The 24052-nt window shown below is 40.5% G+C and overlaps 2 protein-coding genes across 3 annotated transcripts; both read right to left on the bottom strand.

Moving 5' to 3' along the window:
- Positions 1 to 3680: 3680 nt before the first annotated feature.
- On the bottom strand, positions 3681 to 11204 carry LOC137298849 (innexin unc-9-like). The gene is made up of 2 exons (XM_067831183.1): positions 11161 to 11204; positions 3681 to 5808 (listed from the first exon to the last, which is right to left on the bottom strand). The coding sequence occupies exon 2, from the start codon at positions 5800 to 5802 to the stop codon at positions 4618 to 4620; it is 1185 nt and encodes a 394-aa protein (XP_067687284.1). The 5' UTR covers positions 5803 to 5808; positions 11161 to 11204; the 3' UTR covers positions 3681 to 4617.
- LOC137298836 (innexin-19-like) lies at positions 9937 to 18216 on the bottom strand. 2 transcript variants are annotated; one of them, XM_067831161.1, is made up of 2 exons: positions 18101 to 18216; positions 9937 to 14026 (listed from the first exon to the last, which is right to left on the bottom strand). In XM_067831161.1, the coding sequence occupies exon 2, from the start codon at positions 14018 to 14020 to the stop codon at positions 12842 to 12844; it is 1179 nt and encodes a 392-aa protein (XP_067687262.1). In that variant the 5' UTR covers positions 14021 to 14026; positions 18101 to 18216; the 3' UTR covers positions 9937 to 12841. The 2 variants fall into 2 exon arrangements, with proteins under 2 accessions (XP_067687262.1, XP_067687270.1); XM_067831169.1 differs by lacking the exon at positions 18101 to 18216 and adding an exon at positions 14688 to 14773.
- Positions 18217 to 24052: the final 5836 nt, after the last annotated feature.

Genomic DNA, 24052 nt, shown 5'->3' with positions numbered 1-24052 from the left:
CAACATAAGCTATTGCCCTTTCTAGAACCAGACAATATCAACAGTAATTACATAAGTAACTTGTGTACTTCAGTATTGATTTGTTGATATGGGATTTCCTGGGTCTTGTTGTGAATACATTCATAAAAACACATTATAATTCAAATATGGAGTGTACTATGCACATAGACACAATACAGTTCACAATATTCTGAAGAAATTATGATATTCAATAAGGATGGTACACGTATTGCATATATTGGGCATTTAGGAAGTCAACAGAAGTTTTGACAGGCAATGACATCTGACAAGCAAAGACTGCCACTATCAAAACCACTCAGCATGCCACCTTCACCAAGGTTCATTAAGATGTAATGTGGTGGACTTGGTGCAATATAGTTCTATTCTCCAGTAATGCTGAACATCCAGAAATCACGAGTAATACATTTTGAAAAATTAGCAGGATTCTAAATAATGCCCTCTCTTGTCCCATACAGGACCAGGAGCATGCACCTCATTAACAGAATATGTATGCATTTATACATTCAAATATCATGCAGTGATCAAATATACCATGAACATATTAAAAACAACAACAAAAAAACACTCACCTGCTTTTAGAATAAGCTCATTTTATGAATATACTTGCCAATATTACACTCCAAATAATGTGAACTTAGAAATCAGAATGCACCTCAGCATTTCTAGAAAGATCTATTTTTGACAATTTGTTCTCTCCCAATAAATAAAGTAAGCTAAATAAAATAGGTCGGCAACGTTATGCTTTGGCTAGCATAGTGTGAATGTAAATTAGGTTGTCAGTTTTTGTTTAAAAATTTATCATTACATCACATTAAGTAGTGACTACCACTTCAAATACAAAAAAAAACCACATAAATCTCCGTGTGTTTCCTTTGGTCACGAAATGGGATTTAATAGATTGGCACCATGTAAGGGTATGACGTCACTTCAACTTCAGAAGTTCGAAAGTGAAAAATTAAACGTTAAACCTTCTAATTTTATCAACCCTATCCATAACACATAAATCATGACATCAATTACACCAAAATTGGACAACATATTCACAGTCAGCTACAAATTCCCCATTTTGACAGTTGCATGTCCTACAACGCATGCTTATAATTGATATCAGGTGGACGACGTGCACGGTAAAGTTCACTGTTTAGAACGCACCTGCAACTTTGACGACGGGGAAAGAAATTGCCACCTACCTGTCTGTGATCTGAAATAAAGGAAAGAAGATAGTTAGCCATGTTCGGAAGCGAGACACTAAGATGACGACACGCGGCAAACCAATGTTTACATGTGGCAAATTAGACTAACCTGCCGCCATTTCGACAAACCGCCAAATGATGTAATTTCCTGTTTATCTAAGGGAAGTAACTCCATTAGCAAATCTAGAATTTTGAATTGCCAGGTCTCTATTCTGAAAACAACGTGATCGAGCCACTAGTTTTCACCACACGTCATCAATTTGATTAACGCAGAATACGTTTGGGGCTGTTAGTTGTAACATGAAACATTGATCATGTTTTTTGTAATGCTAGTCTGTCTCATCAGAGACCATGTAATTACTACATCAGAGACTTTTAGTAGATTATTATATGGTCTCTGATTACATGGTGTCTGGTCTCCTCTTTCATCTAAAACACTTTTTCCTAGCACCCCTAGAAATTTTTTTAATTATAACTATCTTAAACTTGATATTGACATAATTAAGTGAGGGGCGTAGCTACCATTATCAATGAAATCCCGGGCTTAACTCATGATTGTTGCTCAAAAGGTTGGGCAAGTCCTTAATACTATCTAAAAGTAAAGCTTTCCAACCCGTCGGGCTTACACGTAAAAATGGCTTGCTTCGTGCCTGTATGTGATATTGTTGATGATATCATCGAATTGCTTTCTTTCTTGATTGTTTGGTCGTTTGGTTGTTTGGTTGTTTGGTTGTTTGGTTTAAAGTTGCACTGGACTGATCGCAGTTTGTAAATAATCGAGTCTGAAAAAGACAGTCCAGTGATTGAAATCATGAGCATCGATCTAGGCAGTGTCACATGTGTCGACCACGTCAGCGAGCTTAACCACACGGTCCTTTCCAGGGACAAGCGTGAGTTGGTCAAGATCAATTCTTACCCACATGGACACGGATTATATCGCCCATGTAAGGTGACGAAATGAGGTATTGAGATACTGTGCAGTGAGGCCAAACACACTATAAACATATTGATGCTTTCTTTTACCATTTTATATACTGTGCAGTAATGCCAAACACACTATAAACATATTGATGCTTTCTTTTACCATTTATATACTGTGCGGTGAGGCCAAACACACTATAAACATATTTATGCTTTCTTTTACCACTTATGCTTTGTTTCGATCATGCCTTTGAAGCATTTCTTTTCTTTCAACGTAAACTACAAGATCAATACATGTCTTTGTGTGCAAATATGTCCCGAAAACTAAAGTGGTTTCTTTAGTCGTCCTGTAAACTTGTAGTTTGATATTAGAAACGGAGCCTACGATGGGAACATTGCAATTTAGAGCTACGTGCACATCTGAGTGTTTTGTGTTGTTTTAGGGTGTTTTCTTTGTCGTGTTTGTTTTGCTTTGTTTTTGTTTGTTGTTGTTGTTGCTGCTGGGATTTTTTCTTAATTTCTTTTTTAGCATTAACAACGGATCTCATGAAAAAATAACAAAAAAAAAAAGCAAACAAACAAACAAAAACAGTCGTACATGTTAACACGAGGACGTATTGGCCACCTCCTGTGTGTGTATTCAGGAGTTCACCATCAGCATATCCTGCTTGACGGTGTGGAGTTTTTTACTTTAAGGGATTCACTCATTGAAAGATCATCTCATTGTGAACTAGGCGGGGGAAGTTGACCTTTATTATGAATAGTAACTACAGTATTTGGCCATCAAGTGAGTCATCACTAGTGAAATTCCCATAGAACTACATATTAATTAACTCTTTCAAGAAGAATTTTCATAAATTTAGTTTCGGTCTGAGTAATCATCTTTTTAGAAAACAGCAACTATTCAAAGCACATATTTTAGACATACCATTCCGGTTTAACATGGCTGTCTATGGGATAGATTAAAATGAAGTTGTACATATGGTGCTTAATCAGGTGTCATTCAATAACTAATAAACGGAAAGATAAAAGAAAATTATCTTCACGCAGGAGAATATGATTTCCAAGACGCTTGCGAAATATCAAAATAAAATCACTTCTACACAATTTATGAAAATGCTTCTTGTAACAGGTAATTAACATGTAAGTCAATGAAGAATTCAGTAATGATTCACTCATGGCCAACTGACCCGTGAAGGTCCCGGGGTAGAATAGGCCTTCACCAACCCATGCTTGCCATAAAAGGCGACTATGCTTGACGTGAGAGTCGACTTGTGGGATCGGGTGATCAGGTTCGCTGACTTGGTTGACACATGTCATCGGTTCCCAATTGCGCAGATCAATGCTCATGTTGTTGGTCACTGGATCGTCTGGTCCAGACTCGATTATTTACAGACCGCCACCAAATAGCTGGAATATTGCTGAGTGCGGCGTAAAATTAAACTCACCCACTCATTCACATTAAATAACAATGAAATGACGATATTCTCTAATTTCCTCTGCCATACAAGGTGCTGTCAAAGCACTTCCAGAAATGACTCAAACTGGTTGTCCAATTGCTTTAATATCAGTGTTATGCCATGCAAACAAAACTTTGGTTAAACAGAATTGAAACGAAAGAGTTTACAAGTTGTAGTTTAGCATCACAGCTACAAAATGAGAAAATACGGACATATTAGGCTGCATAAACAAATTAAATGTTTCTCGGGCACATTTGTTTCAAACGTGACGAGGGCGGTAGGACACATATTTTTATTTTTTGATAGAAAAAAAGTGACGAAAGAGGAACACTTTTTTATTTTTTTCTCTCTCTCAGAAATACAGTTTGGAAAGTTTAACACTTTTTTACGAGCTGCAGAGTCAATCATATTCTTTATTACCGACAGCCACTCTTACAGAGGACAAATGGATGATTGGGACGCGGTCAAGTCAAAATTATTTTTTTCAAAGTAGCACTGAAAAACTGTAACGGGCACAAATATAAGTGACGCGCCTATGCCCGAGAAACATTTCACGTTTTTATTTAGCCTTACACAATATAATAATTATAGGAATCCTAGTGATCATTATCCAATGTGTATGCACTTAGTTCCTGCCAAAGACCCTCGATTGTGACAGCTAAACAACAATGAAGACGTTAACAGGTCAGCTGATCAACAAAGTGCACATAAGTGTTTGTATGCTGAAAGTATGTAAGCACCATGTACGGGTTTGTTTAAGAGTCTGTTATGAAAGTCCCGCGCCCAAACACCTCAGTGTCATAATACGTCAGCAGTACAATGTTTCTCTGACTATGTTCCCAATTTCAACTGAAACCTGAAAGTCACAAGTGTCCTAAATTGTCGGAACCAGTGATTCTTGCATTAACATATTCTGAGATATGTTTTAAAAACTCACCATAAATGCCTTGAGTTTTTTTGACATTTCGCTATTATACAACTTTCTAGAGCAATCTAGCTCACTATACACACGAGTTGTATTGTCACTTAACTGGCACACTCTCTGGAGGTCTGGCACCAGGGAATAGATCAGTCATTGGTAATGCTGGTACCCCTCTTGTTGCTTCAGCAAACACAGCACTGCTTCTCGGTTCTTCCGTGTAAAGATTCCGCTGGTTCTTAAATTCCTCCTCTTCCTCCTGGAACACCTGGTACAGTTGCTGAGCAAGACTCGCTGCAACCAACTCGCTGGAATTCTGAGACATCATGGTTAAGACAAGGACCCCATCCATCCCAAGGAAACTGCTGATGAATCGAGTGCTGGAGTGTTCGTCTGAACGAGATCCTTTGACAGCGTTGACGTGGGCAGTTATCCTCCCATCTCTTAGGAACGGCAAGAACAGAAATCCTGCCCACAGGACAAGGTTAAGGATGGTGATGACAGCCAGGAGGAAGACCCAGTACCACAGGAATGCGAACATCTTCTCATAGATTTCAGTGATTGGCAGAGTGCACTGAACTCTATGATGATGAGTATTCTGCAACATTCTAACTTGAAAATAGCAGTACACATCTTTGACTAGTAATGGTTTAATGATGGAGTCCACATCGATACCTGCAGAGGATCCCATCCTGATTGCCAGGTTTTGTCTGAAGTATACTGTCAGGAACATAATCTGTGCTATCAGATTGACACATGAGATGAGCTTTACGAATAGATATAGAATAGAGAGGGTGAACCGATTTCTTTTCAACAGACTTGCAAACACTCGTGCTGCATGACTGAACAGGGCCTGGTAGTTCCCAGGATTGGTTACTTGTACACTTTTCAGTGACTCGACAGTTTCCTCCATATTGAAAGTAAACAAGTCCTTGGTGCTGTTCCAGATGATGTTTGGTACTTTGAAAGCGAGAGCTTGGAAGAAGAGTATGAGTGGTATCCAAAGGTGGTAGGAAGGGATAGTGGCAGAGGATATTTTGTCCACATCGTTAGCCATTACCGACTCGGTATGATACAAGTCCTTCTGAAAACATGATTCCTGTGTGAAGGAGTGCATAGGCCCTGTGAATTGAGCAGGACTCCAACAACTGATGGGTGTGGTTGTGTAACGTACAACGAATGATGCCACAGAACAAACGGCCAATAGAAGGACTGTCCAGAAGCTGTTCATGGAGTCGACATAATCCTGACATAATCCACGTCCAAACCATGCCCTTAATCCTGCCATTGTTGTCTACAACAAAAGAAAACATTGTTCAGTTGAATAAGAAACATACTTCCTATCTTTCCATCTTTCACAACACAACCTTTCAGTATAGGGATTGTTGCTTTTATATAGCAATAGGTGTGTCTGTTCTTAAGCAAAGAAACAGTCTGTGATCTATGGAATTTTTTCGATATGCGATGCGTGCTTGTATAGTGCAGCACTAAGACAAGAAAGGGACATTTCTTATAGAAAATGGAAACGGAGTCTCTCTCGTTAAATATATCATACTGACAAACTGTTACGACTCACAAATGAACCGTTTTGGATGCAGACGCTGGGTTTCCACAGAACGCTGTTGAAATTAACTTTGTTAACGAATGTGAACTGTAGCCTAAAATAGGACCATTAGAGTTAAGTGCGAACGTTTGAAACCCAAACTATTCCAGTCAAACAGTTGAATTTCAGCAAAGAGGTAAAAAATAACAATCTGTTTTTATAAGAGCAACAAAACCCTTTCCGCATCCATAGTAAATCTCTGCTAAATCAGAGTCGATAGTTCCGACTATGTCTTGAATGTGTATTTGTGAATCATCAACAAAGTTGTGCCATTACCAGGTGTTCGCAATAGAAGGTGAGAAATCGTGACCTACTCGTGCTTCTCCCAATGACCCTAATGACCCCCAATGATCCTAAAGACCCAAATGGCCAAATCAATTTAATTTGATATTTTATTCCGACAACCACCATTGGTGGTACAGGAACAGTACAAATAAATTATGATCAATTCGTAACAGTGAAAATATTAAATTTAATGTGTTCAATTTTTTACAGTTTTATTAATAGTTGTTATAAGTCTTGAAATAATCACGAAAGACAAACACAAGTTTAGATTTTGAGGGATGCGTCCATTTACTCTTCCGGGGCGACGTCTACCACAGACATATATGTATTTCATATAATGACTCTTATACAGAATGGCAGAACACTTTTTAATGTATGTTGGGTTCTAAGGTACAAGACGTAAAGATCAAAAGGTCTCTTTGACCCAAGTACATCTGCAACTGCCAGTGTTATAAATGGTTTGCCGTTATTCCAATAAGGAATTATTCACCCACAAGGAGAGTCCTCCACAGGTAACAGAAAGTGTGGACTACTGACGAATTCAACAGCTTATTTTGAAGAAGTGAGCTATATTACACCATCTAACCATACATGTTGATCTGACTGTCTTCCATTTGTGAAGTGACGATATCGTACGCTTGAGGTGTCCCCATGTCAGTATAGATTATTCACAGGGTGTAAGCGCTGTCCACACGAAATGTGGAGTTGTCCCAAAGCAACTCCATTTCCTCGCTGGGCAGTGAAAGAAGAACATGTGACATGAGAGTAAATTTACGTTTCCCTCTCATTTTCATTATTTTGCAAGTATATCAGGCTTTGCCATTTGCCAGACGGGTCTAGAAACCTACAAGTCTTTCTCTAATAGCTTGAAACACTCTACATTTAGTGCCATTGCGCGTTAAGCGAGGGCACCCTCCCGAGTGTCGAAACAAGATGGTGAAGATGATCGTTTCAACCCGAAATATGACATCTTCACCAACATAAACGCAATTTACACTGGAGTAACTGTCCATGTAGTTGTGTGGATTCTAGAGCATTAAATGTCGAAATCCAACTGTTGATACCCTGACTTGGCAATGAGTGGACCCCCTCATCATGCAGTCTGAGGCCAGTAAAAACTTGTAGAAGCGTATGTGTTGCAGAGGTCAAATCGAAATATGAGTCTCATGAATTAATTCAGACAATGACCTACGTTACAGCCGTTCCTAATTTTCTCGCATGAATGTGAAATGAGACACCACAAACAACTATGGTTACACGAAAATCCAATTCCTTTATTTCATAAGATAATGGTATTTACATATGAATTTTAATTTTAAACTTTAAAAATAGTATCTCAGTATGATTGATATAATATCAAAGTTGTACAAGACCGCCAAATTTTTCTCGTCTAGTCTCGCTTTGAGATTTTCCCGTTATCCAGTTTTCCGTTTGTCAGCGCACGCTGTACGAAACAGCACGTGCTGCACGGCGGAATATAAGGAGCGAAGCGTTGCAATGTACAAGTGATTAAATGTATCAAATAATGCTGATTAATATTTATATATCCAACTGAATGAGTTGTTCTAATAACTTTGGACTGGTTATTATATGAGGTTGCACAATAGGACGGTATCCCGTCTGTTTCTGTTTCTTCTATGTTTTTGGTGTGCTTGACAACAAACGACTGGTGCTGAAGGATACGCGGGACTCGTTCGACAAAATTCATTTCCTGAAACCATAAAAATATCAAACTAAAGCATATATACTGATGGTAAGAAGTTAAGCAACCAAGTATGTACGTGATGATTTCTTCGTAGGTAGTTACGGAATACGTCACTCAAACACACTCAACAGAATGAGACCAGGTGTCTTACTACACAAGGATAGTGAAATCCGCGAAAAGACTCGCGACTTGCGCAATGCAAGTTTGATAGCACGTCATTACACTGCAAACATGCACTGTGTAGTCGAAAGAACCAAGTAAAAGATCGGGTGGTCAGGCTTGCTGACTTGGTTGACACATGTCATCGGTTCCCAATTGCACAGATCGATGCTCATGCTTTTGATCACTGGATTGTCTGGACGAGATTCGATTACTTACAAACCGCCGCTATTTAGCTGAATATTGCTGAGTGCGGCGTAAAACTAAACTGTTGTAATGATGTTTAGTACCTTTGAAGTATTTGTTGATAGACATCATAAAAATATATTTGAGTCCGCACTTCATGATCCATAACGTCTGAAAATGTTTGGGTTGCTTGACTTTGTACCATTAGTTTATTATTCAGAAACTTCAACAGTCATGAACAAAACATTCATCTTCACAACAAACACCTCTAGAATAACGCTGATGATATGGCGGTTAAAAACTACAAACTGTCAACTCCCTGGACAGTAAAATCACAACGCAATGGACAGTCTTTTTCGTACATGTGACCAACTCCATATAAAATGTACAGTTTTAGTTTTTCGACGATATCTGAATAAGTAATAATGCTATAAAGCTCGCACTGCGAATGAAAGATATAAAATAACTATATCTAAGTACTGACAGCTAAAAAGGCACGTCTACAGATGAGGATGTCATATTTCGGATTGAAAGGATCATTTTCTGCCATCTTGTTTCGACTCTCAACAGGATGCCCTCGCATTACGTACAATAAATGTAGAGTGTTTCAAGCTATTACAGAAAGACTGGTAGGTTTCTAGACCCGTCTGGCAAATGACAAAGCCTGATATACTTGCAAAATAATGAAAATGAGAGGGAAACGTAAAATTACTCTCATGTCACATGTTCTTCTTTCACTGTCCAGTGAGGAAATGGAGTTGCTTTTGGGGCAACTCCACATTTCGTGTGGACAGCGCTTCCATTGTGTTATTTGCCTGTGACTGCTCACAAAAGTAAACGCACTCTGTTACTGTTACCGTCGGTGCAGTAATTGTTGCAATTAACATTTTGATACATTGCTTGGATTGCGATCTGTTTTTGTCCTGAACCATTAACATTCCTAAACGAAATCACCACCCATTAATTAATTGTTGCTGACTCTTGTCAGTTTTTGTTGTTGTTTTGTTTCGTTTCCATCTGACTGGATATCAAATAAAGTATTTACTTAATTGTTGTTGTTCCTGCTATATTAGGGAAGTGTTTCAGTTACTGACACCACCATCGTCTTTTTACGAGACGCTATGACCATCAACCCAATTACCACCCGATCGCATGTGTCGCTTCTTGCGACAAGAATGAGTTTGTGAAGACCACTTATAACCCGGATGTTCACGGCCTTCAACACTACACTACTCATACACAGCAAACTGACCCTGGGTCATCCAAGTTAAAACATGACAGACCTTTAAGAACATTTTGGTAGGGCATGGCTGGGAATGAGAGTTGCTCTTCCGCTCCCTTCTAAAGTACGCCTTTCGTTTCCGATGGATAACTTAAAAAATAGTTGATTTATTTCAGTGAATCCAGTATATTAAAAGGAAGTAATATAGTGCATTTAAAGAAACTGTGAATTTTGTATATTTCACAAATCAGAAATATTACTATGATATTGAAGATGCTTTATTCCGACTTGTCCAAAACAGGTTTCCGTTTTACAACTGAAAGCTCTTGTAAAATGCAGCCTTTTCACATAACATACTTGCCAAATCCCATCAGAAATGTTTTCTTTTTACCCTTAATTAGATTCTCTAGTACGCACCAGCCTCTGGGCACCAAAAGACATCGAGTCAACATGAGAGTAAATAATCAACGCTGTGGTTTCTTGAAGACCAAATACAGTACGTCTGCTATTAGATAGTTTTGACAACGACTAACGCGTCCTTGGCAGAGACAGAGAATCACCTATTGTGCACACAGACCCTAACGTTATAAAACTCTAAAGAACACGTTCGGTTATTTGCATATTGAAATAGACAATAACAGTAAAAGAAAAAAAAAGCAACAACAAAATGCGATTTCTTATTTAAAAGAAAAGGCTTATTGATCAGAAGATAATCTTTTTACGCTATTGTGATGTAAATTCATCGCATTAACAACCAACATTATGATTTACTGGAGATTTGAAAGTCCACCGGCCAATTGTTCGCCAATGGTCGTTAAAAAAGCCGCAGTTGGACACAATAATAATAATGACAACATTTACACTTCCGATATACTGTCTCTTAATACTTCCAGCCGACAAATCTGACCTTGTCCCTTAGACCTTGAATTTATATAGGTCATTGAATTTTCTGTCACTTTTGACAGCAACGCAATAGACTCAGGTCTGATTCAGGAAAAGCATGCTAAATATGCAGATTTCGCTATTGAAATATCTCGCTTGCATCCAAAGTGCAATATCGTCAGACTCTCCATTGTTCTCGATGTCCTTTGGATTGGTACCTCCTGATCACATGGCACAGAGCGTCCATGTTATCCAACAGGAAAATTAACCCTCAGACACTCTGGGTAATGCAGATGGCTGCAGTGTTCATATTCTCCGAAGAATTCTGTGGGGGTTCTACTAGGCAGCTTTCTGGGAGAAGTCCTCCTCGATGTCTGGGCTGTGCGTAGAGGGGGCAGTGATTGCAATACTTTAATTTACCAGCCGGCCAACAGAGCCTGCTGCTACATGCAGGTTTTATTTTATCTTCACGGCCATTAATTTACCGAAGGCCTGCACATATTTGAAACTGCCGGCCTGATATCATAACAACCGGCGCCGGGGCGTCGGGCGAGCTGTAATTTCGAACGCTGGGCAAGGGCCCTGAGCTAGTGACGAGCCTTACCTGCCTGACTGATCCAGGATTACCCGAACCCCTCTATGTTTAATCTGTAAAACATAATAATGGATATTCATAACGAGCTTGTATCCACGCACTTGTGCCTGCTGAAAGCGGTAAGACACTACTACACCGGACGACCCAAGCTGCCTGTCAAGCGCTACAAGGTTAAGAGTCATGACTTATCCCACCGGGTACCCATAAGTAGAAGCGTATGAAATGCAGTTCAGCATTTGCACAAAGAACTCTTTAAAGGCACGGACGTACTGTGTGAGTCCTGGTGATTAATGCTCTCAGACCCACCCAACCAAACGTATCTTCACATTCATGCTGTGACAGGTAAGCCGGCTATTACACAAGCAATTGATTTCTCTTAAGAGAGTGTTAGTAGTTCATTTATATTGGACTGTAAGGGAATGTATTGCCAGTGGGGACTAGAAATGACTCTGAAATCATGTAGTGCCCAAACAAGTAAAAGAAGTCTTCTTTGGCAGAAGTCTTTAAGTGTAATAAGTTGTTTGCCAACCATGTTTCGAATTTAAATGGAATCCTAAAGTTTCAAGAGTTCATCTCCACAGAATTTTAGAATTTTGCCCTTGAGGCATTTGGAGATGGTCTCCTTTCACTTGAAATGGCAGTTTTGTCTTAGAGCTCTTAAGAACACAACTTAAATGCCATCGAAACATTAGGTATTTCACAAGAACACCAGTTAGCGCAACCAAATATACAAAGTCACACAATCGGCAGTTTCTCTGGAATTTCAATCACTGATCATCAACTTAAAGCTGCTTCAGTTCATGTTGCTGACATCGGCGCAACCTTCTGGCTCTCCTATGTGGACATCACTCTAAACATGAAATTCTTCGTCCTGAAACACTTGGAACAAATGTTGGGTAGGTTTCGCTAAAACCAGCTCACTTGACTTCCGAGATATCATGGTTAGGACAAAGACCCCATCCACCCCGACGAAACTGCTGATGGATCGAGTTAAAAAGTGTTCGTCAGGTCTAGATCCTTTGGCAACGTTGACGTGGGGAGCTTTCCTGCTATCTCTTAAGGGCGACAGGAAGAGAAAAGTTAAGGATGGTGATGACAACCAGGAGGAAGACCCAGTCAAGTATTAAAAGCGGAATGATTACAACCCCACCCACCCCCACACTATATCAGCACTTGCATGTGATCAAAGGGTCACATTCCTATTCTAATTTCCAATAAGATGATACCCGTGAAGGTCGCGGGCTAAAATAGGCCTTCAGCAACCCATGCTTGCCTTAAAAGGCGACTATGCTTGTCGTTATAAGAGGCGACTAACAGGATCGGGTGGTCAGGCTCGCTGACTTGGTTGACACATGTCATCGGTTCCCAATTGCGCAGATCGATGCTCATGTTGTTAGTCACTGGATTGTCTGGTCCAGACTCGATTATTCACAGACCGCCGCCATATGGCTGGAACATTGCTTAAAACTAAACTCACTCACTCCAATAAGATGATTGTCACAGCAGGTGAGGAGGTCGATCTGTTAAACCCTTTAAGCCTCATCTCTATAATACAAACAAAAAGAGAATGATATATCTGCTGCATTTCACAGTATCATGTGATACTGAATATTAAGAGGCAGCCAAGAAACACGTTTGGAATTTATCACTTGCCCGTGCAAGTTCAATGCAAACGATATCAGTTCTGCTGTCAAACAATTGGTGTTTTCTCTGGGCTTTCAGCTCCAGAGGGTAGATCATGTATCAGTGCAGCTTCCGTTATTGCTGCTTCAGGAACGACATTGCCTCCCTCAGGTTTTCCTGTGTGAAGATGTCGCTGGTTTTCACATTCCTCTTCCTCCTGGAACAGCTGATGCAAATGCTGGGTGAGATCCGCTGCAACCAATTCGCTGGAATTCCGGGAGATCATGGACAAGACGAGTACTCCATCAGTTCCCAGGAAATCGCTGATGAATCGAGTTATGGAGAGCTCGTCTGAACGAGATCCTTTGGCAGCGTTGACGTGGGCAGTTATCCTCCCATCTCTTAGGAACGGCAAGAACAGAAATCCTGCCCACAGGACAAGGTTAAGGATGGTGATGACAGCCAGGAGGAAGACCCAGTACCACAGGAATGCGAACATCTTCTCATAGATTTCAGTGATTGGCAGAATGCACTGAACTCCATAAAAACGAGTGTTCTGCATCATTCGAACTTGAAAAGAGCAGTACACATCTTTGACTAGTAATGGTTTAATGATGGAGTCCACATCGATACCTGCAGAGGATCCCATCCTGATTGCCAGGTTTTGTCTGAAGTATACTGTCAGGAACATAATCTGTGCTATCAGATTGACACATGAGAGGAGCTTTACGAATAGATACAGAATAGAGAGGGTGAACCGATTTCTTTTCAACAGACTTGCAAACACTCGTGCTGCATGACTGAACAGGGCCTGGTAGTTCCCAGGATTGGTTACTTGTACACTTTTCAGTGACTCGACAGTTTCCTCCATATTGAAAGTAAACAAGTCCTTGGTGCTGTTCCAGATGATGTTTGGTACTTTGAAAGCGAGGGCTTGGAAGAAGAGTATGAGTGGTATCCAGAGGTGGTAGGAAGGGATAGTGGCAGAGGATATTTTGTTCACATCGTTAGCCATTACCGACTCGTTATGATACAAGTCCTTCAGAAAACATGATTCCTGTGTGAAGGAGTGCATAGGCCCTGTGAAATGAGCAGGACTCCAACAACTGATGGGTGTGGTTGTGTAACGTACAACGAATGATACCACAGAACAAACGGCCAATAGAAGGACTGTCCAGAAGCTGTTGATGAAGTCGACACAATCCTGATATAATCCACGTCCAAACCATGTCCTTAATCCTGCCATTGTTGTCTACAACAAAATAAAACATTGCTCAGTCGAAGTAGAAAGATCCACAGATTCTGCGACTTTACCACATATCACACGTGTACATATTTCACTGTGATACGACATGTGTTTGTATGGATCGTTAATTGGTCAACAGGTACACTGGGTAACAATACAGCGTGGCGAATATATCATGATAGACCTATAAATAATGTTCCATGTTCCGCGCATGCACAAAATCACATATTCTAGAGTAAAATAGCTACATATTTTAAACATTCAAAACTTTGCCAAATGTCCCAATGTGATTCCTAGGGTTAAATATAGATATATTTACCTCAAGATGGGAATCGACTCGTGGTTAATGATAAAAATAGTTACAAAAAATGGCGAAACAGTGAAACGTTACACGAACTGCTGAATATTTACATATATCATACTTCGTAGTGTAGATCTATGTGGTAGTTAATATTGCTACACGGGCTTTTTAGAGTAGCCTAGTGCCTAAAGCGTTCGCTCGTCATACTGAAGACACGGGTTCCCAGCATTGGTACAATGTATCAAGCCCGTTTCTGGTGTACATCTCAGTGACATTGCTGGAATATTGCTAACAGCAGCGTAAAACCAGACTCAGTCATTCTTCCATTGTTAAACCGGAATATAACATTAAAATAATAACACTTACTTTGCTGAAGTGACTATGTGAAGCGTCTGTGAATCTGTTCCCTTTGACGTCCCGTCAGGGGTAGCAGTCGGTGTCTAGAGGTCCAGCTAGAGGTTCAAGCGTGCGTAGTAATGGCTGCAGAACGTGGTGGTTGGCTCTCATCATGCATGCATGCATGCATGCATACACGTCTACTTATCCAATCAACGTGTTTGTAAAGGGTAATTATTGCAAATTGGTGCTCCCGGCATTTTCATATAAGAGTGCTTTCACCAGCTACCGTTGTTTCCAAGGGTCATCCAGTGCCCTCTTTGGCGGATAAGTTATGACATTGTACCCGCTCCTCTGCGGTCGAATGTCCAGTTAGTATGTCCAAAACACCAGGATGTTAACAAACGCTCATGTGTAGTGTCCCGAAACAGCAGTTTAGTAGAATTATTGAATTATTTTAAAATGATGACTTGTTCATTTGTTCATAGAAATGCAAATGAGACAACAACAAAAAATACGATTTCATAATGTTCAATAATGGTCGAAAAATCAAATCACGTCTTTCATCGTTGGTTGCTATAGATACACAAAGAACTTAGTAAAGCATCTCCTGACATATCTCACGATTGATTGACCGGAGACCTGAACCTTTTGGAGCCTATCTAGCACATGACGGATCGTCTTGCACAACAAATTGATCGTCCAGTATCTGGAAGCTGCTTTCATGAGGAATGGCGTCGACTGCCCCATCTGAGGATCCGGCGACTGACAGGGGTATGAGGAGGAGAGTGTTGGTTGTCATTCAGTTGCATAGAGGTTACACTCGGCATTGACCTTGTGTAAGACACGCAAAATAACATTTTGAATGTTCGCATTCACTAATGAATTCAACATGAAACATTCCAGGGCATACGGGTGCAGACATGGTTTGGTATAAATATCAGTTTCAAGAGCAGTTATCATCATAACATCAACATGGATTCCAATCATTTTGTTGCTTTTTATGAGTCAAAGGATCATACTGGTCAGAAAAACTCATTTTTTAAGCACTACCCTCGTCTTTAAAGAAACCTCTCTTCGGTAATCATTGACAGTTTCCGTGAATATGACTCGGAAACAGAAAACGGCTCATTCGCTAGCACTTGCCCCTTTCCGTAATCGGTATTCGGCATGTCCCGGAATGACACGAGTTGGTCATGAATGAAAACGACTCTCATTGGTCAACACAGGAAAAATTTCTCACGCTAAAATCTTGCACGTGGACATTTTTGATAGCCTCTCGTCTGTTGGAGAAAGATTTGACATGTGACACCGTAGCACAGACTGGTTTCATGACGACGAATATATATATTTTATACACATATGACAACGTTTATCAATCTCTAAATGACGAGTTCGGGTTCGAACAGGTCATTTCTTTCACTGAAACAGACAATAAGTGAAATGAAAATAATACGAGGTATATTAGAAATAATTCTTTAAAACCCTTAGTTTAGATATTCATCTCCGATCGCGAGTTTCAACCATCAGCGTTTGGATTTAGCAGAAGGCCATTTGAAAGTATTCGACAACTGTTCCTTCTCACAAATGTCGCAATATCAGCAGAGGCACAAATGCTAACGAAATATGAGATCCATTTCAGGACATTCACGTGAAACTAATGAAATCAGGCCACTGACAGTTCACATACATGACGAATCCCTCCTATCATACTAAAACGTTTGCAGGCCTAAAACGTTTGTCTATTGGGTATTCAGTGATTACAAACGCAGACAACAGCCTCAATTGCCGGACACGCTATAATTGAACCACTTCGAACAAGTTGGGTTGTTATGAGGCTTCGCACTTCGCAGACACTCACAGGAATAGGTGGGTGAGATTGGTTGTATCGAATTTTGCGACCGCCGAATATAACTTAACTGGACTTGATCAAGTATACAACCATGCTGTCACAACTGTTGACAGTTGTTAGAGCTAATTTGGGGATGGTTAGCTCGGAAATTTGTTATCCTCACAAAGGATTATCAGTTACTGTCAACAATGAGACTATTAAAAAAAGATGTCATTAAACGTCACATCATGTTACGCATGCACATGAGTTCGAATACCACATTCAACTATATGCCGTCGGACTGTAAATAATCGAGTTTGGACCAGACAACCCAATGATCAACAGCATGAACATCGATCTACACAGCTGGGATACAATGACTTGTTTCAAACAAGTCAGCAAGCCTTACCTCCCGACCCCGATAGTCGCCTCTAACAAGCACTGGTTACCGAAGATCAGTTCTAATACGGATCTTCACACACTCTAACTCGACAAAATGCCAACGATATATCGCAGAAAGCACACGCCTTTGGATCTCAAGATACTGTCCGTTTAATAGAACCAACACTGACACACCCATTACCTTCATCACCTGACCGAAAGTAAACTTAGTCTTCACGACATAGGCATTTTAACATTCTATTTCACTTGATCTCTGATGCGGCGTTAAGTAATGACTCACTCACTCACTTCATCCACCTGAGCAGAGCTGCACGATAAAAGAAAACAAGCAAATATATTCATTAACGGGACTCCTCGTCAAGATGAAGTGGTACTACGAAGATGTTGCATTGAACACAGTTACTATACACATTTGTGTTTTATTGAAAGAAGCGCCACTTAAGTGCATCCTTGCCACAGACCAATGGGCATGAATCATATTCTACTTGAAGGAATTGACTCGCGCGCGCACGCGCACACATACACACACATATGTATATAAGTATATGTATGATGTTTCCTGGAGCGGTACGGTAGCCTTATTGTTAAAACGTTGGATCGTCATGCCGAACACCCGTGTTCGATTCCCCACGTTGCTTCAATGTGTGAAACCCATTTGTGGTGTCACCACCGTGATGTTGCTGGAATATTGCTAAAAGCGGCGTAAAACCAAACTCATTCAGTCAGTCCTACCTTATCTGAGCTTAATTTTAGCACGTTTAAAATATATATACCATTCGACAAAATACATATTTGTATTTCTTATTAAAATCTTCTAAAGTGTGATATTTGACTGAAATTTTATTGATGTTCAACATCAGTGTTACATTGTAAAACAGAATACATCTCTTGGTACGAACAGCTGAAATATTGCTGGTGAGGCGTAAAGCAATATTCAGTCATTCATAAATAACTCTAAAGGTCACGAGCGTTCGCTGTGCGAGTAAGGTCATTAGTGGCTCAGCGTGATCGCTGGATTACTTTGGTTCACACGTATGTGCGCACAACACACGTGGTTCATGAGCCTTACCATCGGGAGTGCATGGCAACACGAAAATATGAAATCTTTCAAGGTGTTTGTAACATCATTACTGATAACATGGTACTGATTTCAACAAGCGCAGTGTGAAACAGCCATCGTTTAGAACAGCAATATCTAAACTACAGTTACCGTTCAAACAGCGGGGTTTAGTCTCGACTTAGTTCTTGAAGCTCTTCGAAGAATATCCAACTTCAGCAAATAAGTCGTATTTATACGCTGGCTGATCCACTTGCAACCAAAATGGCTGTCAAACGCCTTCAAAACAAACTCCTGTACAGAGCTATAACGGGCACACATCGAACAGGACATGGATCTATAACGGTACTGAAATAGTTTCATGCTGGTAATATGTCCAGCAAAATCAGTGAGTGAGTTTAGTTTTACGCCGCCTTCAGCAGTATTAGGCTATATAGTGGTGGTCTGTAAATAATCAAGTCTGGCCCAGACAATTCAATGATCAACAGCATGAGCATCGGTCTGTCATCGATTGGGATGCGATGACATGTGTCCACCAAGTCCACGACCATGACCACACCATCCCGTTAGTCGCCTCTTACGACATGCATGGGTTACTGAAGACCAATTCTAATGCGGATCTTAACGGATTCCAGAAGAAGACACTATAATGTCCTCATATAGGGATCGAACATAGGTGCTCGGGAAGCCCCAATGCTTTGACCACTGTCGTACCTCATTAGCTCCTCACCTCGACAGAAGCCTAGGGTATCCCGACTTTTGTGCAGGAGTGCACAAGTCTCTAAGTTAAAAATGGACACAATGGATGAAACCCATTTTCGTGATATTGGCGGAACATTGCTGAAAGCGATGTAAAACTAAACTCACTTACTCATTCAACACCAGTAATTCGGCTAATGAGTGTGTTTACAGCCACGATTCAGTTACATCACGACGTGTATGCTGCTTCCACTCCAACATTTTAACGGAGAATCGGCGAAATTACGCAGTAAATCCGCGCTCTGTCTTCCCGTGTTGCGTTCGAACGAAGCCAGTTTCGCTCCAGTTCTCACGGAAATATATATATACTTGGAACAAAGTTCGTCGTGGTCCCTGCATCTAGACGTTACGGAGAAATAAGTACGGATCCCTAATGCAGCCACACTGAAAGCATGAAATATGTTTTCTGCGACAATCTTCTTTGCTTCGGTCATTTACTCTTTGCTGGAGCATTACTCGTTATTTCAATAATTTTCTCGTTACGTCGAGTACTTTCCTGTTAACTATGAAGTTAGGCGGTACAATTATTTCGGACTATCCACATGGTCACGTGGCTCCTGGTTCATTGGTCATTTGGAACTCCCAAGAATACAAAGAGACTAATCATAAAGTATCATCGTCTGTAAGTTTATCTTGAATAATCCAAGAGTATATTACAGAGAAAAATGTCACCTGAGAAACAAATGTAAATTCAGTCTGATGAAATGGCTGGAGGTGTTCCATCTAAAACTGTGGTTCAGGGACTGAGTCAGACTATCAAACTCGTTGCTTTGCTTAAATTATAATTGAACTGCAGTCATGTTCTTAGCGCACCTTTTCAATAAACATAAGAAATGTGGTAGATATTTTGGACACCGGATTAACCAAAATGCTTTCGAAATATATTTAAAGCCATTTTAATTGAAACTAGATAAATTCGAACGCTATTCATGGTTTTAACAACTTTGGCAAAAAACATCAGTGTTGACATCGAGTGAGTGAGTGAGTGAGTGAGTGAGTGAGTGTATATAGGTTTTCCTGACTTTTGGCAATATTCCAGCAGTATCTCGGTTAAATGGGCCTATCACATTGTACGTACCCATGTGGGGAATCGAACCCGGGTCTTCGGAGGCGACTGCTTTAATCACTAGGCTACCCCACCACCCCTGATGTTCATAATAAACTACTACATAACCAATATCAAGGTATCTAAACGGACATAAATTCTCAATTACTTTAACACTAGGGGGATACCAAATCACCCCTAGCTATCTACGTTTCTCAAGTGTGTGTGTGCGTATGTTGCTTTGACGCAGCCGATGTTCATACAGCTAAAAGGGACTGTCCCAACTGTCCCAACTGGATATTTGAAACAGTATGTTGAACCTAAGGAAAATGTTATTGTGTATAGATATCTTGGAGCTATTTTTGATAGAAAATATGCTTTCAAATTATCTTTATCAAATCTCCGTTAACAAGCTACTGAAGCCATATATTTTGTTTTACGAATGTTAAACTTATGAATACAATGTCAGAAAAAATCTCGTTGATTCAATGGTGAAATCAGTCTGGTTTTGAATGGTTGTGAAATGTGGGGATATGTTAATTTAAAACAAGTTGAACATGTAAAGAAAAGCACCCAATAACATTTCCTGAATTAGAGTCCCACCGTCTGTTGATGTTAGAGCTCGTACATTAGCATTTTAGTGAAAATTGTTTCCAAACAGTTCACTTAAGACACATATGTCTTTTACAGTCTCCAATTGTTTCATCTAAAACTACAGCTCACCCAATACATTTATATGTTCTGATAACCCCAACGCGTACAAGTCTTTTCGTGGCTGCACTGAAGACGAATTTCACTGTGTATTTATTTGTCCTTATTATAAGACAGGCAGACAACAGCTTGTGCCTTAATGTTATTATCATTATCCCTATGCTTAAAGCATGTATCCACACACAAGAAAACACATTAAATTCTTTGTCGTTGTACTTAAAAAGAACTTTGCCTGCTTGTTTTGAATGATATATGCTTACTGTGTGCAGTGTTTCTGTAGTAGTAATATGGGTTACGTGGCCCCAAATGCAAATAAACTAGTCATTTTGACCTTTTGAAAATATATAGTTTTAAAGAAAAATTGTTTGCATTTTAACAAATATAAAAGCAAATTGGGACAGAGACAACCATAAACATTTAGGCAGCTTCGTCAGTTGAGCTCACATTAAATGTACCACATACGTGGAACAGACATCGTGAAATAATAAGATAAATAAACATTGACGTAAACAACACAGTAGCATGAAGTGAATAATTACAGTCTGCCCCGACAACGACAATCTCCCAGCTAACGCAGTCCATTTGTATTCTCACGACGGAGCTACCTGTGTGAAGTGTGGTTAACTGTGTCTCTCCGTATCAAAACGTACGTGGGAACTGTCACGGTCAGAGAAGATGCAGACCTCTCTCACGACGTTGTCAGAAGTCGACCCTGTTGTCAGGTTTTACTAAATAATTGAAAAAGTACATTTTGTGACCGAAATAAACGAGGTGACGTGAGATGAGGTGGGGTTTAAACGTCGTACGTCATATTTCGCTCTTATGACCACGTTTATGCATCTGTATGTGGGTCTTCTTGTACTAGCTCCGAAGCTGGTTTTATAGTGTCATTTCACTGAGATACTGTGCCGCAGTTAATCATGAATACCCCACCCAGATAAATTATACTGACTACGAGCTAACAAGCTTACCAATACAAGCCGGGTGCCAGACAGGGACCAACAATCGCCATATTTTGACGTCTTTTGGTATTATGCAGTTGGGCATCGAACCCGTAGCCTTCCGATCTCGGTTGCTATGACCACTACACCACGGAAGCGGTCCCGAAATAAACGAGACTTGTTCGAATGCTTCTCTCATTTCAGTGTGAGATGTGTTTCGGTTCAGATCTTCATCTCTCATTGGCACATTGTAAGGTCCTGCCATTTGCTGTTAAGAGTTACGTCCCATAGCCATAACAGGACCCAACGACCCATCATGGTGATGAGTGAGTTAGTGACTGAGTTTGGTTTCACGCCGCTTTTAACAATATTCTAGCAAAATCTCGATGGGGAACACCATAAAAAGGGGCTTTCCCCATTGCACCCTTGTGGGAATCGAACCCGGGTCCTCGGCGTGCCGAGCGAACGCCTTAACGACTAGGTTACCCCACCAGTCCTCATGGTTATGAACACTCTAGAACTAAGTTTATGGCTATCAACTTCCTTATTTCGTGAGTGTGGCTTTGGGATACAGATTCTTGTACCATTGTCAGTTACAGTGAGTGAGTGAGTTAAGTTTTACGCCGCTTTTAGCAATATTCCAGCAATATCACGGCGGGGGACACCAGAAAATGGGCTTCACACATTGAAACCATGTGGGGAATCGAACCCGGGTCTTCGGCGTGACGAGCGAACGCCTTAACTACAACACTACCCCACCGCCCCGTTGTCAATTACAGTTAGCACGTGTGCTGCAAAAGTCCCGATACTGGAGTTGAGGTAACATTCATTATACGGCACACACTTTGTAAACTGTCCACTGCGGCGCTGAACAACATTCACTCACTCGTACTCGAGGTGACGTGCAGTTAGATATAGCGTTAATTCATTACGAGACATTGTCAATTCAACAGGGTGTAAAAGAAATTAAACAAGCAATTACTTCTGAAATAAACCTACAGTACAGGAAACCCCTCTATACAATACCACTGGGGACATGTTGCACACCTGAAATAGAATCACACACATTTTCCGTTAAATCTGGATGACGTCGTGAGTAAATTACTGTTTTCGAGAGAGAAAATCTAAAAACATTAAAGCAAACTATAGATCTTTTGGAAGATGCAGGCAGATGCGTTCATCAGTCGACTTGATATTCCCGTTAAACTCGACTGTCGAGTTAGTCCAGCATGTGTTTCTGTATAATCGTTACCCGTGCAATATGTTTTACAAAGGCAGGTCTTAATGAATGAGGGATATCTTAACTTTGGCGTTGCAATTTAGTGAATGTGTGAGTTTACTTTTACGCCGCACTTAGCAATATTCCAGCTATATGGCGATGGTCTGTAAACAATCGAGTCTGGACCAGACAATCCAGTGATCATCAGCATGAGCATTGATCTGCGCAAATGGGAACCAGCGACATGTGTCAACCAAGTAAACGAGCCTGACCACCCGATCCTATTACTCGCCTCTCACGAGGTAGTCCCCTTTTCTGGCAAGCATGGGTTGCTGAAGGCCTGTTCTACCCCGTACCTTCACGGGTTAGCAAATTAGTGCTCAAAATAGAAAAAAAAATATACAATGGCAATACTTCTACCACAACAATTCGTACTACTACTACTACTACTACTACTACTACTACTACTACTACTACTACTACTACTACTACTAAAACCACCACCACCACTACTACTACTACTACTACTACTACTACTACTAAAACCACCACTACTACTACAACTACTGCTGCTGCTGCTGCTGTTGCTGCTACTACTGCTACTACTGATGTTGCTGCTGCTGGTACCACTACTGTTACCACGAGTATCCAATGTTGTTTTCACTATCAGTTCACATAACCATCTCATACCCATGTACTGCTGCGTGTGCAGCAGCGGCATACTGCATGATCTTCATTGCGAGACGAGACAGACCATTCCTATAAATTCCCAGGAGCCATGCTGCCAAACAACTTCACCCATTCACCCACTACCCGCCACCATCTTTGTTTCAACTGATTTCGGACCGGTGGGGTAGCCTAATGGTTTAAGCGTCTGCTCGTCACGCTCAATATCCGAAGTCGATTCCCACAATGTATGAAGCCATTATGGCATCCCAGGCCGTGATAGTGATGTAATATTTTTAAAAAGCAGCGAAAAAGCCATAATTACTCTCTCACGGAAAACCAAGTTCTTTAGCATAGTCAACTACAGTAAAAGCTGCCCAAACCGGCATCTGTCTTATCCAGCAAGTTGTCAACACTGGCGATAAATCTAAGGTGCTTCCATGACTGGTACAATTATCATCAGCTCTACACTCTGGTACATTGTCTAAAACGGATTATTATTTCAGTACCAATGAGTGCCGGATAAGACAGCTTCCACTACTACATAGAACTTGGTTTACTTCCACCTATACAACTTTTAAAATGCCCCCCGAAGAAATTACTCACGCACATCAAATTATTTCACTTACACGCTGCGAGCAGAACCAAATAATATTTGTTCAGATAATAATAAGTCCGCCATAACGTTATTGTTAGAAACAAGGTGTAACAGTTGTCACGTTAATATTCATGAAAAATCGTTCAAGTTGTTTTAGCGACGCCCT

Source organism: Haliotis asinina, chromosome 1, assembly GCF_037392515.1.
Source record: "Haliotis asinina isolate JCU_RB_2024 chromosome 1, JCU_Hal_asi_v2, whole genome shotgun sequence".
Taxonomy (NCBI): domain Eukaryota; kingdom Metazoa; phylum Mollusca; class Gastropoda; order Lepetellida; family Haliotidae; genus Haliotis; species Haliotis asinina.
Note: the sequence above shows the minus strand (reverse complement) of the source record. Positions and strands in the feature narration are given on the sequence as shown.